Source organism: Malaclemys terrapin, chromosome 11 (assembly GCF_027887155.1).
Source record: "Malaclemys terrapin pileata isolate rMalTer1 chromosome 11, rMalTer1.hap1, whole genome shotgun sequence".
Classification (NCBI taxonomy): domain Eukaryota; kingdom Metazoa; phylum Chordata; order Testudines; family Emydidae; genus Malaclemys; species Malaclemys terrapin.
The window spans coordinates 79921526-79940821 of NC_071515.1; the positions used below are offsets into that span (position 1 = coordinate 79921526).

The 19296-nt window shown below is 53.0% G+C and overlaps 1 protein-coding gene across 5 annotated transcripts in view; it reads left to right on the forward strand.

The window, feature by feature from the left end:
- Window positions 1-19296, forward strand: part of SLC4A3 (solute carrier family 4 member 3) — a 72509-nt gene that overhangs the window by 3880 nt on the left and 49333 nt on the right. The window contains exons 1-6 of one of the 5 annotated variants that reach the window (XM_054044469.1): window positions 533-883; window positions 8264-8416; window positions 9641-9797; window positions 13684-14012; window positions 14403-14542; window positions 16471-16682. In XM_054044469.1, the coding sequence (XP_053900444.1) occupies window positions 8363-8416; window positions 9641-9797; window positions 13684-14012; window positions 14403-14542; window positions 16471-16682 (892 nt within the window). In that variant the 5' untranslated portion in view covers window positions 533-883; window positions 8264-8362. Of the gene's footprint in view, window positions 1-532; window positions 884-7549; window positions 7597-8263; window positions 8417-9640; window positions 9798-13683; window positions 14013-14402; window positions 14543-16470; window positions 16683-19296 lie in introns of those variants that run through there. The other 4 variants (XM_054044471.1, XM_054044470.1, XM_054044468.1 and 1 more) reach the window with 4 other exon arrangements.

Genomic DNA, 19296 nt, shown 5'->3' on the forward strand with positions numbered 1-19296 from the left:
GCGGGCTTGTGTGTGTTCTGAGAAGCGGGAAGTGTGAGGCTATTTGCACCTCAATGTGCACAGACCAGCCTGGGGTGGGGCAGGGGTGTGGAATGAGAGGGGGGTAGCATGCACCTGGGGTGGGGGTGGGCACGTGTGACCAGTGTGCACACACCAGCCTGCGGGGGTGTGGGTGTGTGTGGAATGAGGGGTGGGGGTGGGCACGTGTGACCGGTGTGCACACACCAGCCTGCGGGGGTGTGGGTGGGTGTGGAATGAGGGGTGGGGGTAGCATGCACCGGGGGTGGGGGTGGGCACGTGTGACCAGTGTGCACACACCAGCCTGCGGGGGTGTGGGTGGGTGTGGAATGAGGGGTGGGGGTAGCATGCACCGGGGGTGGGGGTGGGCACGTGTGACCAGTGTGCACACACCAGCCTGCGGGGGGAGGCGCACCTGTGACGGCAGCGCGCAGGGTAACGCGCGGAGCTGGCCCCGCGTTTGCGCTGCGCGGCGCCTTGCGGGCCGGGGGAAGCCGGTCGCTGGAGCTGGTGCGGAGCAGCCGCGGGAGGCGTGTGTCTCCAGGCTGTCGCCTGTGCCGGAGGCCGCCCCAGCCCTGCGTGACTCACGGCGGCCGGGCTCGGCGCTCGCGGCGCGGGATTTCCAGCGCAGCCAGGCGGAGCGGAGCCCGATGCGGTGCATGGCTGCGTGGTTGCTGGAGAAGCGGAGGCGGCGGCGGTGCCTGACCCAGCCGCCCTCCCTGGCCCCCGGCAGGGACATGGCCGCATGTTGAGCGCTGCCCGGCGGCGGCCCGAGCGGAGCGGGAGGGAGTCCTGCGCAGCGCCGTGTGTCCGGGGACCCGTGGCCGGAGGCGAGCGGCTCTCCTTCCTTCTCCGCGGTTGCGAGGTACGGTAGTCGTCCCACTCCAGCCTCCCGCCTCCATCGCCCTTTCTCGGCAGCTCCGCGCCCGTGGCATTGACACAGACGTGTGGCCAGGAGCCTGTCTGGAGTCCCCATCGGCAGCTCCTCCAGCCCGGGGGCGGCCAGCCCTTGCTGGGGCTTTGCCAGTGCCACCTGTCCGTGTTACCGCGGGCTGCTGCCCAGCGTTTCTGACGTGAGCTTGCAGCCTTTCCCAAAATGTCTGTGCTTGAGGGGCCTCTCCCTCCGGTACCAGCCAGGGAGCGGGAGCCCTAGGGCGCAGACAGCATGCAGGGGCGACGAAGGGGAGGGAAAGGTTTGTGAGCCACTGAACGTGAGACAGCAAAATTACAGGGCTAGTAGCAGGTGCACAGGGCATATAGGTGGGTCCCTGCGTCCCAGTGCTGCAGGCTCCTATGTAGCATGGCACCTATGCAGTCTGCACAGGGTCCACCTCTCCCATTGCGGTAGACTCCTGCGTAGACACGGCACCAGCAAAATGTGTTCCACTCTCCCAGAGCCATGGGCTCCCGGACACATGGTGCCAGCACCGCTGGCCTGTGAGTCTCACCTTCTGGTGCCACAGGCTGGCTCCTAAGAACTGTGGTGCCTGCGCACCTGATATCTGCACTATTGCTTCCTGATGCTGCGTGTTCTGTGTTTTCATGACGCGTCCATGCACCCTACCCTGGATCCCCATCTCCCAGTGCTGCAGGCTTTCATGCACAGCCTGCATATTTGTCTGAGTCTCCCGTCACGGTAGGGTCCTGAGTACACGCAGTACATGTCTAATCCGCTTGTGGCTCAGGCATATGCACAGTGTGCATGTGAGGCGCACACAATATATTGTCAGGGTCCATCTCTGTTCCTTTCTTCCTGAGCTGTGTGTGTCCCTGCCATAGCTACCCAGAAACCCAATTGTAGGGACCTTCCTTGTCATTGTCTCTTGTATTAATACCTCATCATCTCTGTGTGATTTCTCTGTCGAGATCAGACTAGTGCTCCATCTAGTCTTGTTTCCCGTCTCTGACAGTAGCAAGTATTGGAGGCTTCAGGGGAAGGTGTAAACATCCAAAGTAGAGAGTTGTGGATATTCTCCCACAGGCTACCCTGTGTAAAGTAACCATCGTCCATGTAAATGTCAAATCCCTTTCTGAATTCTGTTGTGCTCTTGGTTTCTCTGATATCAGTGGCGATGAGTTCCATAGGTTAATTGGGTGCATAAAAAGTTTTTCCCATTCCTTAGGGTTACATTTGTTAACACATTCAGTTTAATCCTGTGTCCCCTTGTTCTTGTGTTATGAGAGAGGGGGAATAGGAGTGCAGAATCTATCTTTTCAGTTCTGGTCAGGTTCGTATACCGGGCCTACCACCATGGCATCTCAACACCTCTTTTTTATTTTTATGCTTCTGTTATATCCCCTGTTGTTCATCTCCTCTCTGAACTAAACAGTCCCAGTCAATCTCTCTGCATAGGAAAGTCTTTCCAGGCCTCTAATCATTTTCCTCACTTGTCTTTAAACTCCTCCTTTCTCCTTTTTCTAACTACTTCCTAGGCTCTCATCCTGTTTCTATCTCCATCCCTCTGACTGCCTCCTGGTTTTATCTCAACCCACTTAGTTGGGGCTGCTGCTCTTCATGGGATTATAGATGTTAAGAGATGGAAAATGCCTCTTAGCCCACATCAAAACTCCTTTTCCAGGGAGCCTGGAAGCCTGGAACAGAATTGTTCCCCACAGGGTTCTTTCCAGTCTTGTTTTCAGTGTACCAAGCCATGGAGCTCCTACCACTTCCCTGAGGACACAGCTCCAGAGCCTGGCAAATATTCTTACATAGCTAGGTAAGTGTACGTGTTACAAAGTCCCTGCCCCCAGGAGTTTGGGTGGTCAGACTTGGCCTTCTCACTGGGCCCTCCTTCCAAAGAACGTCACCCACTTCAGACCCAGCGTTACTTCTGATCCAGAAAAATGTAGAGGACCAAATTCAGAGGTGGCGCAGGTTAGGCTCCTTACAGTGAGACTACCTTAAACCTACCTAGGACCTATTCTTCCAATGGGGAAGGAATCTTAAGGCTTCCGTCCTGCGGGTGGCTCCAAGAGGAGGGATCCCAGCACCAGCATGGAATCCCACTGAAGTAAATGGAGAACTGTGTGGTGGGAGTTGCCTAAGCTACAGTAACGTGCCTCCTTTAATTTATATCCTCTCACCCACTCTTATTCGTTGCTTTCCTTGCTGTCTTCCTCTTTCCCAGCCCCTCAGTGTGTGTTACAATGTAGACAGGTTCCCTTCCACTCAACTAGACTCTGGGCCAAATTTAGAGCAGAAGCGTGTGAGCGTGAAGGTTGTACGTTACACTTGGGTAAGTGGGACAGGTTCAAGCTAGTGTAATTCATAAGCCGAGGGGGACAGGAAAAGTGTGAGCTGCATCAGCGCATGCTCTTGTAGACTTTAATTCTTAGCCTCCGCTTTGAATCTGGTCTGCTGTCATGCTTCTATTCTAAATTAATTACATCGGGAATGCTGAATCATGGACATAGAGACAACTTTGTAGACACTAAAAGGATGACGGTCTCAGTGTTTAAAATTTCTTTGACTGTTGTTTTTTCTTGTATGATTCACAGATTCCAAGGCCATAAGGGCCTAGTCTGACCTCCTGAATAACACAGACCATAGAATTCACCCAAAATAATTCCTAGAGTAGATCTTGGGGGGAGGGGGGGGGAAATCCAATCTTGATTTTAAAATTGTCAGTGAGTGGAGTATCCACCACGACCCTTGGTAAATTGTTCCAGTGGTTAATTACTCTGTTAAAAATGTACACCTTATTTCCAATCTGAATTTGTCTAGCTTCAACTTCCAACCACTGGATCATGTTAGACCTTTCTCTGCTAGATGTTAAGAGATGGAAAATGCCTCTTAGCCCAGCTAGATTGAAGAGCTCATTATCAAATATTTGTTCCCCAGGAAGGTACTTACAGACTGTGATCAAGTCACCCCTTAACCTTCTCTTTGTTAAACTAATTAGATTGAGTTCCTGGAGTCTATATGTTTTCTGATCCTTTAATCATTCTTGTGTCTCTTCTACCATTCTCGCAGGGTATTTTCTCTTATCCTATAACCTGAAAGGAGTTTAGAGAAGAACAACAAGTCAGAGGGCTGGAGGGGTTGATTTAGAGAGATTAAGAGCTAAATCAGTCTAGTTTGGGTAAGTGATGACTAAGGCAGGGGGTGGAGAGAACATGCCAGTAGTCTAGAAAGATCTCATGGGTGTAAACACTGGTGAAGGAATTTTTTTTTTCAGGTGGCCCAACAAAGTGTAATTCAAGTAGGGTTACCATATTTCAGCGAGCAAAAAAGAGGACGGGAGGAGCCCCGCCCCTGCCCCTCCCACTTCCCGCCCCCCCTGACCTCCCAACCCTCCCCCCGTTCCTTGTCCCCTGACTACCCCCTCCTGGGACCCCTGCCCCTAACTGCCCCCCAGGACTCCACTCCCTATCTAAGCCTCCCTGCCTCTTGTCCCCTGACTGCCCCAAACTTTATCCACACCCCCACCCCCAGACAGACCCCTGGGACTCCCACGCCCCATCCAACCACTCCCCACCCCCTGACAGCTCCCCCCAGAACTCCCAACCCATCTAAACCCCTCTGCTCCCTGTGCCCTGACTGCTCCGATCCCTCTCCCCACCCCTGCCCCCTGACAGCTCCCCCCCAGAACTCCCAGCCCCCTACCCCCCTGCTCCTTGTCCCCTGACTGCCCCCTCCTGGGACCCCTGCTCCTAACTGCCCTCCAGAACCCCACCCCCTACCTAAGACTCCCTGTTCCTTGTCCCCTAACTGCCCCCTCCTAAGACCCCCCCCCAACTGCCCACCAGGACCCTACCCCCTACCTGTACCCTGACTGCCCAAAACTTTCTCCACTCCCCCCAAAAGCCCCCCCCGTTTCTTGACTGCCCCCTCCAGAACCTCCCTGCCCCTTCTCCTGCCCCCCCTTACCCTGCTGCTCAGAACAGGGTGTTGGGCTCTGTGTCAGCCGGACACGTGGCTGCGCTCCCCAGCACAACAAAACCCGGTCCCTGGCCCTGCACAACAAAACCCGGTTCCTGGCCCTGCACAGTGCTGCCGGACGGACCGCGTTGCAGGGGAGAGCTGCCCTTGTATCAGCACAAAGTGCTCTCGCTCCCGTTTTGCTACGCTGCATGGCAGAAACCGCTCCCAGTTGCAAAAGGGGAGGGCTGCACTTTGTGCTGAGACACTTGCTCAGAATGCAGGGCGGAGCTCCTCTCCAGCTGCTCCGGAGTCCAGCCCGGGACTTTCCTGCAGCCCTCCCAGCCACTCGCTCTGCCGGGGGAGGGGGGAAATCCCGGACATTGTGAGTGCTTTACAAATTCCCCCCGGACGCTATTTTTAGCACAAAAAGGAGGACATGTCCGGGTAAATCCGGACGAATGGTAACCCTAATTCAAGAGGATCAGTCTGAAATTAAGAAAGGGAAATTCAGGCTTCATATGAGGAAAGTTTTGTGGCAGAGAGATCTACAAGTGAATGTGAACATCCCAGTCTGCTATGGTCAGTTGTTAATGTCTTTCTGGTATTGTGCCCAGAATTGAATGCAGTATCTCACACGAGATTCCACTAGAGCCACATGGAAAGGTTTTGGTCACCTTCTTGTCAGTATGGCCTGTGTGTGCAGCCTCAAAATTGTAGCGTACTTCTTTGTAGAAATATCACACTGCAGTTGTCACATTTTCTGTCTAATGTTTTTGGCACCAGGCAGTGGTCTTGTTTGCTTCCATGGGTGTATCCTGTAGGCAGCAGTCACACCTCTGGAAATGATTTAATAGAAGATGAGAAAATGAGTCTTGTGCAATGTACCTGAGTTGACCTAACTTTCTAGTGTAGACCATCCCTGAGAGACAAGGTGGTGGATATGTGAGCGTTGTCAATTGTTTTGTAGATATTTGGGGCATGCAGTGATGCTGTCTTTGTGAGGGAGTGGGAGTTGGCATATAGGGAGGTGACATCCATGAGAGAGGTTGTTAATATTGCAGTTTCTGGAGGATGCCTGTTGTGTCCAGAGGAATCTGGCCGTTTGTGTGGTGAGAAAGTCTGGGATACACACATTTTCCAAACAAAGGCACTCCACCAGAGAAGTAGATCACATCATGGAATGAGCCACCCGAATACCCCAGGAGAACCTGCTTCTATACAGAAAAACCAAGCCCAACTGCATACCCCTAGTTGTCACCTATCATCCCACTCTGGCACAATGATACCTATATGGGGTATCATTAAACATTAAACCTTCATGGGTGGCAGGTAAAAACCCCTTGGGGAAGCTAGCCCCACTGACACCCCCCCCCCCCCCCGCCTGAGGCCCCATCCCTACCCGACCTTTGCCCCACCCCACCCGTCGGAGCCCTGAGGGCCCCCACCGTCACAGCTGGAGAAGCCCCGGCCAAACTGCCCCAACCTCCAGGGCTGCACCAGGTCGCCACGAGCCGGCCTGGGCTGCTGGGCAGCCCATGCCCCAAGCTATTCCAGGCTGCCTGCTGGCCCGAGCCCCAAGCCACTCCGGGCCACCCGCCGGCCTGAGCCCTGGGCCGCCTGCTGGAGCTGAGCCCCTGCTGGCTTCCAGGGAGAGGGAAGTAAGGAGGGACGTGGCAGGTAGAGGGATCTTATGGAGCAGCGGGGAATGGAAGGACACGGTGGGCAGGTGAGGAGGGATGCCTCGAGCCGTGGGAACTTTTGTGGGGGGCACTGGAGTGAAGGAGGAGAGGGAACGACTCACCAGGCAGTGGTGGGCAGTGGGGACCTCAGGGAAGGGGTGGAGCAGGGGCCACCACAGCCCAAGAGTCTGGTGGTGGCCACACCAGGGGAGGCTTAGCGTCCCCTGGCCTATTATACCCATCGCCCATGACGACGATATTCAATGGGGACCACATCCTGAAAGAAAGCTTTTCCAAAGCCCTGCTACTGGCCTTCAGACAACCCCCCAACCATACCAAGCTCATCATCAGAAGCAATCTCCCCACAGACCAGGACACACCTACTCAAAGCAGTACCAGATCCTGCCAGAACAGATACAAAACCTGCAGATATTTTTCCACTGCTACACTGATCAAAACACCCCATAACCAGAGGTGGATTAATTTTTATTGGGACTCTGGGTTCAAACAACATTTGGGCTCCCGGAACTGGGAGGTGGGGGGAGGAGGGTTAGGCCAAGGGAGACATGGCCCTCCCGCTTTTCAAAGTTCTGCTGTGAAACAGGGAGAACAGGAGTTCCCGATCTCCCTTTCTCTATCCCATTCAGTATTTTAGCTACTTTTCTCATGTCCTCTCGTCTTCATCTCCTTTCTAAAGTAACAATCCAAATCTTTTCAATCTCTCTTCATAGGAGAGTTTTTTCAGGCCCTTTATCGTACTCATTGCCCATCTCTGACCCCCCTCTACATCTACAGTATCCTGTGTGAGATGGGTTGGCTGGTACTGCACACATGAATGTACATTAGGCCACACCATTGATTTACATAAGGGAATTATAATATTTTCTATGTTGTTCTCCTTCCCATCCCTTCTGCTCTTCACATCTTGTTTATAATTCCAGTTGTCCATTGAGCAGGGGTCTCCATTGAGCTGTCTACGGAGCTGCCCAGATCCCTTTCCTGAGTTGATATAGCTCATTTAGAACCCTGGAAAGTGTATGACAAGTTTAAGATTTTTCTTCTAATGTTCATTGCATTTATGTTTATCAACATTGAACCACTTGTCCTCGTGTTACCCATTGCCCTAGCTTGTTTAGGTCCCTCTGAAGTTCCTCACAGTCCTCTCTGGAGTTAACTCACCTAATTAACATGGTACCCTTACCCTGCCTACTCCCATCCCACCCTCTCCGCATAATGGCTTTCTTGGTTTATCCTTCCCATTGAGGGTCAACTTATGTACTTGTGCAAAGGCAGATGTGGGACTGGGGGCACAAAGAAGCCTTTTCTCCTCTTGTAAGGACAGAGCACAGGAATAGTCCCAGTGAGCAGGGACAGCTAAGCCCTTGCTCCCTCCCCGGTATAAGTCATTTGGAAAGGGGCAGAGAGATGTCAGGGCTATGTCCTCCCTTCCACACTGGCTAGTAGACCATGGCTGGCACCAGGCAGAGCAATCTGTGCCATCCTGATGGAGCTCTCCATTTGCTCAGCACAAAATCAAAGTCTTGCACTGCTAGGTTCAGGGGCTGTCCAGTGAGGGGAGGATGTCCTGGCTGAACGGGAGGAACTGAGCCCTTTGCATATGGCAGCCGGTGGAGAGATGAAGGGCCACAAGCAGGTTAGTGCAGCAGGTGACAGATTGTCTTGTTCTGCTCTCTCACCCCAGGTTATGCCACTCTCCAGGTTTGCTGGATGCCTGCATGTGAAAGAGAAAGGTTGAGATTTGCCCAGACTTGGCATGACGGTCCTTAGGTCCTGAACCAACATGGCAGCTGGAGAGTCCCCTCCCGTAGGAGGTGGTTTCATCAACCTGCAGCAGGTGAGGTGGAAATTCAACAGCAATGACTCTGGCCCTTCCTAAGGAGCCCTGTTCTTGCAGGACTGTGTGCAGAGATCTGCCTGTGCTCTGGCCAGGGCATTCACAGCATCTGGGGACGTCCTCGTTGGTTTCCCAAGTGTCCCATCTGCTCTGGCCTCAGGCCTCGGTGAGAGCAGGGAGTCAAAGTGGAGAAGACAGTGCACTGCTTGGGCTTGGCTTTGATGGCAGCTGAATAGCTGAAGCCTTTTGAAAGATTCACACTCCCTGCCCTGTAGGGCTGGCTGACGCCTGGGTACTGAGGTGAATGACAGTGACAGACAGATGGACGGGCAGAGTCTTGCACTTCTCAGCAGTACCACGGCTTTTCTCCCCACTTCTCCCTTTGTCCCCATCCTCCCCTCTGCCTCGTGGTCCTTGTGGGCAAGGAGAACTGGACACAGCTGGCTACAGCACCCACCAGAGCGCAGTCACACCAAGTGCTCCTTACAGGACAGAGTAGAGGGCCTGCTGGGTCTGGTTTCTAGGGAGCGCAGTCCAGCTGGGGTTCCCAAATCCCTGGGCAGGCCACAGCAGGGTAGCAACTCCTGGCAGCTTGCAGCAGCGCTCCCAGCCAGTGTCATAGGAGCAACTGTGGGGAGGAAGCCTCACCTCTGAGTTCCTCACTCACTGGGCCCTTGAGAGTGGGTTTGAGACATCATCCCTCATCCCCATTGAAAGAGGAAGCTCCAGGACACAGGACCACCCTCTCTACAGACCTAAAGGGAGCAGCAGGAATGTAGGGTGAAAACTAGCACAGACTCTGCAGCCACCTGAGCTGAGCAAGGGGAAGTTCCAGCTAAACACAGGTTATGTTCCTTATCTGTGAGAGCAACTAGGCAATGGGATGGACCCTCACTAGTAGGTGTGGTAAGCACCTTCCCTGGGGAGAGACTGGAGCAGCACCAACAAGGTACTAGCGGCTGTGATGATGAGGAGAGGCCACTGGGATGTGGGGGGGTCCAGGCTTGGGGGCCCTGCTGTGTGTTTTTTTCTGGCTCTCAGTTCAGATTGGGGTTCTGCCCCCAGGTACTTTCATAGCCTGCATCACTGTGGTGTGAGTAGCTCCACAGTGTTTGCTGCTTCGTGGTAGCTCCTGAGCTCATGCGAACGGGTGTGCCATTTGTGGGGCCCGGAGATCTGGAGGGCTATACAGGGTTTGATTGCTATCCAGCTGTTTCTGTGCAGGACAGCGATCATGCTGAGGAGGCCTTTCCCCCCGCCGAGGATGATGAGGATTTGGATAAGACCTTGTCAATCAAGAGGTTTGGGGACCTGATAAGCAAGTCAGCATCAAGGGATCTGGAAGAGCAGAGACGCAACTACAGTGAGAGAGATTTCGAATGTATGTAGGTTTGAACACTCCACCCGCCTACGTGCCCACAACTGTCCATCAGACCAAACCCCTCTATACCCTTGGGGCTCAGTCTGGTCTGCAGATCTTAGTAATGTGCTGTTTACCCGCTTCTTGCAGACCGTTAAGGAAGTGGTTGCATATACCCAGTCTCAGCCCCATGCCTGTAGCCCCCATTCTCTGTCAGCTGCTTTTGATTGTCACCTCTTGTGTAAAGGTTTAGCCACTTTCAGTCCACAGGATAGCATTCCTCAGAGGCTGGGAATCCACTCGCCTCCTCACCCTGGCAACTGGGAACCATCACAGCAATTTCCACAGAACTTAAATTTTCTGTTTAAAAACATCTCTTGACCTTATGTCTGTGAAGAAACTTCCAAATGTGGCCTGAAGACAAGTTGCCTTCCTGAATCTGCAGATAGACAGCTCCAAAGCTCCTGGTGCCACAGGTTCAGGCATGCCTATAGGTTTCTCCATAGCAGCCATGAAACTCACCAGAATCATGTTCTGTGCAATGGTGGTGTAGCCACGTCCGTCCCAGGGTATGAGAGTGACAAGGTGGGTGAGGTAGTGTCTTCTACTGGACCTACTGCAGTTAGTGAGAGACAGCTTGTGTTGTCTCTCTCACCACCAGAAGTTGGTCCAATAAAAGATATTACCTCATCCACCTTGTCTCTCAGAATCATGTTGGTTTCATTCTGCAGCTGCTTGGGGAACAGCAGGAGAGGTAAGCATGGGAGCTGTTCACAGAAGGGCCAGAGCAGCAGAGACTGCCTTCAGCAGCCGTTCACAGAAGGGCCAGAGCAGCAGAGATTGCCTTCAGCAGCCAGGGGTGAGGGACAGAGAGGGAAGCCAGTAGATTTAGTCTTCTGGCTAGCAAGTGTCTGGCAAATTTTCCAAGCTCTGGTGTTTCACTGCACGTCAATTTCAGTTTATTTTCCAGTTTAGATTTTGTGAGACACAATCTCAAATGTGTTATTAAATTTCACATATATCACACATGCTGCTTTCTGGTTGGCCACTCCTTTGGAATTTCTGTCAAAGAAGCACTGATGTCTCTGTTTGTTATAAACCAAGCCCAACAGCTGCTTATTGCTCATGCTTCCATTTCCCCCTAGCTTCCATATTTTCAAAACATCAGTGCACACAATCACCTGCACATGGAGTTGCTGAGCACTAACAATTGTGCCTTAAGATGACAGATTCTAACACCTGTATAGATTAGTGATCGAACTTCTACTCAGAAGTATCACCTGCATACACAGGTGTTAGTGCTGGAAGTGTGTGCATGGAGGTGTTTGCTTGTGCCGGACAGAGGTTTCTCTGAAAAACTGACTCTAGATTTTTAGTGTCCAATATTTTTCTGGAGAGAAAAGGGAGCCTTATTGAGTGGTGATTGAGACGCTCATTCCTCTTTCCTTTTTTGGAAGTCATGACCACATTTGTTTTCCTCTAGTCTTTTGATGCCTCTCCACATTATCCAGGACTCTTCAGAACTAATTATCAGTGGGTCAGTAAATTCATGAGCTAATTCTCTTAAGATCCTAGAATGACATCATCTGAGCCCACAGAATTGTATATGTTCAGGTTTTACAAACGTCCCCTGAGCTATTGTACAGGCTCTTCCTTCCAGATGGATTGTTCAAACTCCTTTTCTATATTTATCTTCTTGAAGACAGATTTAAAAGGAGTGCTTGAGCATCTGAGCCACCACTGAGGCAGAGCTTTCCAGGTGGACAGGAGATGCTGTGGAGCAGGGAAGGAGAGGATATGCTGGGTGCACACAAGGGGGCAGAGGGACAAGTTGGGAGGAGATACCAAGGTGCAGGTGAATCATGGGAGAATGTGCAAATCCTGTATTTAGAAGAGAGATGTGGTGGTTTTAGCTCTGAGATGTGCTTTCTTGTTACGAATGCTCAACCCTGACTCAGAAGGCCCAGTGCACAGAGGTCAAGTGTAGAGTTCCTGTTGACTTCTGGTGGTCAAGCAGGCATATGCCAGCCCTTTCTCAGCACTGTTTTGGGATAGAGATTGCAGAATCTCTTGCCTTTGGCAGGCAGCTCAAGCCTTCCATCAGGTCAGTGTTCAGGTTCTTTGTCTCAGCTTAACTTGCCACATGATGACCCATTCCAGTTGTCTCAGAGGGGAGCTGCAAAGGGAAGAGACTGGGCCTGCACCTTTGTTTGTGCCTTTATGCTGGTGAAAGAGCCCCGATAGCACTGGTGGATTTAGTTCTGTTTTTTTTTCCCCACTTATGGGTCTTAAGCAATTCAGGTCTTGCACACTCTGGAGACTCTATTGTGAGCAGAGAAGAGCCAAGGGAGTGGAAGCTGGAGCAGCAGCACAAGGCAGATTTTCGGTCTGCCAGCCTGTGTAACAAGCAAGAGAGAGTCCTGTGGCACCTTTAAGACTAACAGATGTATTGGAGCATAAGCTTTCGTGGGTGAAGACCCACTTTGTCAGACACATGCCTGTGTAAAGTGCTTTGGTCCCAGTTTGGTTTTGGACATGAATAACTCAAATGGCCAATGAACGTTTTGGGTAAAAGAAACTTTTGTTAAAAGAGTAAGAGCTCTGCTCCTTCAGCTGACGTCTGAGAGCTCATAATACACGTCCCTGAGGCACCCTTCTGCCTGGCCAAAAAGCTTCTCCAGTAGAACTAGGGCAGGGCAGACTCAACAATCCTGATATTTCTAGGGGGAAAAACCAAGCCCCAAAACAAACAAAATCCCCCCCCGCCCCCCCCAAACCACCACCACAAAAGGCTTGAAAAACCAAACCAAAGCAAAACTGGAACAACAGTGAACCTGGCCGGCTTGTGTGCAGAGGAGGGGGTGGAAGTTCCCGTTTTAAACAGTCCTTTGTAGGCCACTTTTCAATCCAAGCAGATTTTATTGGCTTATTATAGGAAAGAGGGGAAAGCCTGAAATAAAAGTGGATTACACAAAATGTGGCAGAAAGAGCTGCTGTGTAGATCCAAAGCTGCACACCCTGCGGAGCCACCAGTGTTTTGGTGACTTCCAGCTGCCTCTCTGGCTGTCTCAATGTCTCTGCTCCAAGTCCCACAGAGTCAGTGTGTCTCCAGCAGGTTGTCTTGGGGAGGCTCTCTGTCTCCAGTAAAACCCTGCAAAAGCAGCTTTCTTTCCTTTCACATGGAATGATAAGTTTATGCTTCCTAGTACACCAGTGTGGTGACAATCAGTGTATTTGAGGCAATGCACAGTAATGCCGCTAATTTCTTCTTGTTGCACGGTCTCTGTGACTCCTGTGGCTTCATACCCAGCAGATTCCTTTCTGTGGATTGGTTTAAACTAAAGGCTTGTCTCTTCTTGTTTTTGATCCAGATTTTTAAAAAGTAGCCTTCCATTGGTATCTGCAGGCCCAAGTCCTGTCACATAGGTGACTAAGGACCGATTTACACCTGCAGTCAGGTACTGGGCTGCCTACATGGTTGTGCTCTCGTGGTGCACCTGGAATTAGACGGCCCTAAAAGATGTGGCCTCTAGCATTTTTGTGGACAGAGGAGGGCGGTTTGTAAAACGTCCACCCTACTTCTACCATGCTAACGAGCATGGGCAGCCTGTTGGCTTTGAAGCTCTCAGTAGCCCACTGGATGCCCTTCAGGAGTGCCCTCCCCTGCTGTGCAGCGCACCGAGCAGAGACAGCTCTGTCATGGAGTGTAATGATGGGCTAGTGAGGGTTATTGAGCAGGCCTGGCTCATATCCTTGCCACATAGCTAAGGAGGCTTGCTCTGGCCTTGTGGGCTGTCCTCCTGCCCTTGATTCCCCTCTCCGTGCAGTTTCCTGAAGTGGTTTCTGAGGTGCCTGGCGGTGTTTGTCCCTGCTGCCTCCTGCCCCTGACTCTCTCTGTCTTTCTCAGTCCATCGTCAAACCTCTCACCACATCCACCATCCCCTTTCCACCCACCTGCCTCCTGCCCTCAAGTTCCAGAAGAGGCTCTCCCATGCCAACCGGAGGAAGAGGAGAAAGAGAAAAAAGAAAAAAACCTCGGTGCCCCCCTCGGACATCACTCCCACCATCCAGGAAGTGGAGGAGGAGGAGGGGGACAAGGAGGAGGAAGAGGGGGACGAGGAGGAGGAAGGAGAGTCAGAGGCAGAGGCCCTGGAGAAAGAGGTCTCACCAGAGTCAGAGACAGAGGCTCATGAGAAGAAGGACGCTCCTAAGCCTGAGCCCCCTAGCAAACCAAAGGCAAGGTTGGCGTGGGAGGGGCTGGGAGAGTCTGGCAGGCTCCACCACTGGGTGCCGGGGATCAATGAGGGGTAGGGTCTGGGATGGGCTATGCTCTAGGTGGCGAGAGGAGCTGCGATAGTTCACACTCTGGGGAGGAGGGGCTAGGATGGTCCATATCCTGGGTGGCATAGGTCTGGCTGGCTCTATACTGTGGGTAGCAGTGCTTAGTGGGGAGGGTATGGGATGGTCCATTCCCTGAATGGCAGAGGGTTAGGTCTAGGATGGCCCACATCTGAGGGGAGCAGTGGGGGGAAGATCTAGGACCATCCTTTCCCTGTGGGGATGGTCTGGCTTGCTCATGCAGGGCAGGGTCTAGTTCTTGTGCTCAAAGTGGTCTCCTCTCTGCAGTTCACCATTGAGAGTGATGATGAATCCTGCGGTGCCTTGGCTTCTGCACGGTTCCATGTGGAGAAGGAGTGTGGCATCATGTCACCGATGCCACACCATGCTGATCTGCTGCAGGAGACGGGCCCGGCCTCTCTTGGCAGGTAGGATGGATTTGACCTGGGGCTGGCTGGTCGATCAAAACATAATATCATCACTGATAACTTTTGCAGATAATACAAAAATTGTGGGAGAGGTAAAGAATAAAGAGGACAAATCATTGATGCAGAGCAATCTGGAGGCCTTGGTAAGCTGGGCGCAAGCAAACAATATGCATTTTAATATGGCTAAATGTTCCTAGACGCATGAATTTACAAAGAATGAAGGTCATACATGCAGGATGGGAGACTCTCTCCTGGGAAGCAATGACTCTGAGAAGGATTTGGGGGTCATGGTGGAGAATCAGCTCAACATGAGGTCCCAGTGTGATGCTGTGGCCAAAGGAGCTAATGGGATCCTGAGATGCACAAACCCAGGAATTTCGACTAGGAGTCGAGAGGTTATTTTACCTCTGTATTCGGCACTGATGCGACCGCTGCTGGAACCTGCACCCAGGTCTGGTGTTCACAGTTCACGAAGGATGTTGATAAATTGGAGAGAGTTCAGAGAAGAGCCACAAGAATGATTAAAGCATTAGAAAACATGCCCAGGCAGGTGTGGTGTAGACCTGGCCTAGGCTTGTTTTCTAATGCTTTAAAATCCACATCCTGAGCAACGCAGTTACAATGACCTAATCCCCAGCTTCTCCCACTGACCTAACCCACCTGCGTGAGAGGTGTAGCTAACTCCCCCGATAGGAGAAGCTCTCCCGTCAGCATAGTAACGTCTTCACTAAAGCACTACAGCGACATGGCTGCACAGGTGCAGCGCTGTGCGTGAAGACAAGCCCTGATAGTCAGACTCCAAGAGCTCAATCGCTTTCGCTTATCAAAGAGAATATTAATGTGTGACTTGATTACAGTCTATAAATACCCATATGGGGAACAGATATTTGATAATGGGGTCTTCAATTTGGCAGAGAAGGCCTAACACGATCCAATGGCTGAATGTTGAAGCTAGACTAATTCAGACTGGAAATCGGGTACATTTTTAATGGTAGGAGTATTTAATCATTGGAACAACTTCCAAGTGTCGTGGTGTATTCTCCATCACTGACCATTTTAATTCAAGACTGGAATTTTTTAAAAAGCTCTGCTCTAGGAATTATTGTGGAGCAGGTCTCTGGCTGGGTTTTTCCGGAGGTCAGATTACATGATCCCAGGGGGTCCTTCTGGCCTTGGAATCTATGAATTCTCCTTTGACTCTGACACAAGAGGCAGAGGCTGGGGACATCCTTGCATCCAAGCTCCCCTTCCTTCCACTTCCCCTTCTCTCTCACCATGTGGGTTTGCCTGAGAAGGAGGGAAGGGTGCCAGCATGTGCCCACCCTGGTCCCCGAATTGCTCACTCGCTCAGCCAGGTGGGCTACAGGACCCAACTGGGGCAGGGTCTGGATACAGCCTTCCTGGTTCCCAGGTACAGATGGTTGCCCCCTGACTAGGCTCCCTTACCAGCAGAGGTATCACCTGGAGGGCACCATGCCAGGGAGGGAGGACTTTCCTTTGTGCCTGGTTCCTGACCCACAGGCTGGGAGGCAGCGGGGCAGGCCAGGCCAGGGCTTGTGGACACAGAGCAAGAACTGTGAGGCTGTGGTCCCATGAGAAAGTTCCATCCCTTGTAAGGAAGGGGGGCTTACCCTGTAGGGGAAGGGATCAGGAGCAGCATTCACTGGGCCTCGCTTCTTGAAGGGCTAAGGGTGAGCCCCCAGCTGTAGTTTGGGAGTCCCTGTGACATGCCTGCTCCTCAGAAGCTTTTCAGATAACTGGGTCTGAGGTCAGGGCCAGGGGGACACTTCAGCCCAGAGGATGAGCTCGTGAGAAAAGACCTACAAACAGGAGCTCAGACTGGGAACAGCCTCTCCCCTTTCCATCCCACTCCAGTGCTACCAGCTCTGCTTTGCTGCTACTGCCAGGTTCCCCGTTTGTTTCCTCAGCCTCCCGGGGCCCAGAGAATGTCTGTCTCGGGGATGGGACAGGCGCAAGCCCTGGAGCCAGATGGTGAGCGGGCAGAGGGTGAGTTATGACCTGAAGGAGCGGATGTGCATCGGCAGCATGACCACTCTGGAGAGTGCAGTGTACCAGCGCGTACCCACCGATGAGGCCGAGGCCCAGATGCTGGCGTCTGCTGACCTGGACGACATGAAAAGTGAGGCCCTGCTTTGTGATATTTAATGTGCCTCTTGTACAAGTGTCATCCACCCTCTGCCCAACCCGTAGGCATCAGGCCTGGGCATTTCTTTCCCCCCCCGGGCCCATCCCCCTGGGCATCAGGCCTGGGCATTTCCCACCTCCCTGGCCCATCCCCCTGGGCATTAGGCCTGGGCATTTCTCCCCCCCCCACGGGCCCATCCCCCTGGGCGTCAGGCCTGGGCATTTCTCTCCCCCCGCCTCCCCCGGGCCCATCCCCCTGGGCGTCAGGCCTGGGCATTTCTCTCCCCCCACCTCCCCCGGGCCCATCCCCCTGGGCATCAGGCCTTGGCATCCCCCCTTCCCCCCCCCCCCGGCCCATCCCCCTCGGCATCAGGCCTGGGCCTTTACCCCCAGGCCCATCCTCTTGGTTGTAAGGTCTGAGTAACCCAGCCATACCTTCCCTCCCCACTTTGTGTCATCCCTAAGACTCTGCCATCCCCCTGGGAGCTAAGCCTGGTGGTTAGTCCTCCCATTCCTTGGGTGCAGGGGCCAGGAAACATGTCCCTTGCTGTTTTCCCAGTGCTGTGCTGAATTTTGGTTGAAAAGTTGAACCAAAGTCCTGGCAGTTCATAGTGAGTCGCGACAGATCCCAGGGCCCTTGAAGCAAGGGTGCAGTTTTAGCACCCTTGGCCTGACCCAATTCCACCTGGGGGAATTGCAGTCTGCCTCCCTAGATACTGCCAAGAGTTTCCTTTGGTGACAGGATTTTGCTTCACTTCCTGTCTGAACCTGGTGTGCAGGGGTGCTGGGACTAGGGATGATGAGGGTGTGGCAGCACCCCCTGGCTTGACTGTAGTAATAACCAAATATATGGTTGCCGCTTTCAGCACCCCTGCTATAAAAATGATCCCAGCTCCCCTGCTGGTGTGTGGTGTCCCTGTGCTTTGCCTTCCCCTTCTTCCCACCGCGAGTCGAGGCTGCCTTTCCGCGAGGGTGGGTGATTCCTGGGAAGCTTGTATCAGTTTGGTGAGTTTGTAAAGTGTTTTGGGGTCTATAGAACCATTCTCATTGTCACACAGGGAGCTGTCCCCTCCTGGTGTGGAATACAGGGGACCTTGGAGAGAGACCCAGGGCCCTAGTTACTAGATGTGCCTCTGACCTGACGGTTTAGACAGTCTCGAGTCTAAACACTTCTTGCAGCTTTGTCTGGAGACCATTCACTGCATTCGCAGGCACCACCCTCTTAACAGTCACTGTCCTGGAATAAGAGACCTCAGCTAGCACTTCTTCCCCATTAGGCCTCCATCCTTACCTGCGGCACCCTTCCTGCTATTCCAGCCCTGGGCTTCTCCCTTCCACTCTGCTGATGCTCTTCTATCCTGCCCTGCAGTCCTGGGCTCTCTTACCCCTTCCCACAGCTCCGTTAGTGTCCCTCAATCCCAACCCGCAGCCCCCTGCTGCTCTGCCTCAGACTCCCCCCTTCCATTCTACTTATGCCCTCAGTTCGGACTCACTCATGTAGCTCCAAGCCTTTCCTCACCTCCCACCCCTTGGTTCTGTGCCTTTTCTCACCTCCATCCTGTTACCCTCTTGATTTTAGGGCTCCATGCATCCCTTAGTTCCAGCCCTCTCCTCTTGACATACTTTCCCAGCTAGCAGTGTCTTTGCTTGCCAGGAGAGTGCCGGTAGTGCAGCAGCCGTGTGGGAGGAGCTGTCCTATCTGAGAAAGGGAGAAACCCCTGCTGAAGTGACTCTGAGGGAGCTCAAGCCCAGAATCATTGGATAATTGTTGCCCAGCTGGGACCTGTGACTTGTGTTTCCTGTTGTTTAGAGAGATACCTGGGGTCCTTTGGGTGCAGCCTGTGTCCTGGGATCTGCCCCTGTGCGTATGTGAGAGCAGATGGAAGAGACGTCATGGAAATGCATGCTCTGGGCCTGAGGACATGGAGAATTCAATAGGCTGCTTTCCAGGCTGGAGAGGGAGGGAGCGAGTCACCAAAGTGGGGAGAGCGGGAGAGGAGCAGGCAGTGCTACACATGCACAGGGTCTCTGGCCCTCCAGCAGGAAACGCCTCTGCCGATGAAGAGCCCCTTGGCCCAGGGAGCGAGTGGAGAAAGCCCTGCATTACAGCCTTTCCCGCAGCAAACCTCCCCCAGTGGAACCTTTCTTTCCAGGAGCTCATCAGTCCCTAGGGCTGCTGCCACCAGCATCACATGCCTTCCCCCAGCCGAGGGGGACCCAAACAGTGAGGGCATGGTGGTCTCCATGGTGCTACGAACATCCTGACAGGTCATCCAGAGCAGGGACCTTGCTGGGCAGCTCATCTTCTGGAACTCAGATAAACAACACCAAACTCTGGTCTTGCAAGTGTGGTGCATAGCTCATGAGCCTTGACCCCTGACCTTGCCAAGGACACAATGACTGCCATTCATGATGGAGAGGAGGCAGGAGGGGGTGACATCCCAGAGGTGGGGATAGGCAGCTGCATCCACAACGTGGTCGGCTACGAAGATTTGGAGGAGTTTGCCCTCAGTTTTGAAGATTATGATTTATGGGAGGCCATCAGAAACCAGCTGGGTTACCCTGGTGGGGAGCCCGTCTGTAAGTACCTGACCTGCACTGTAGTGAAG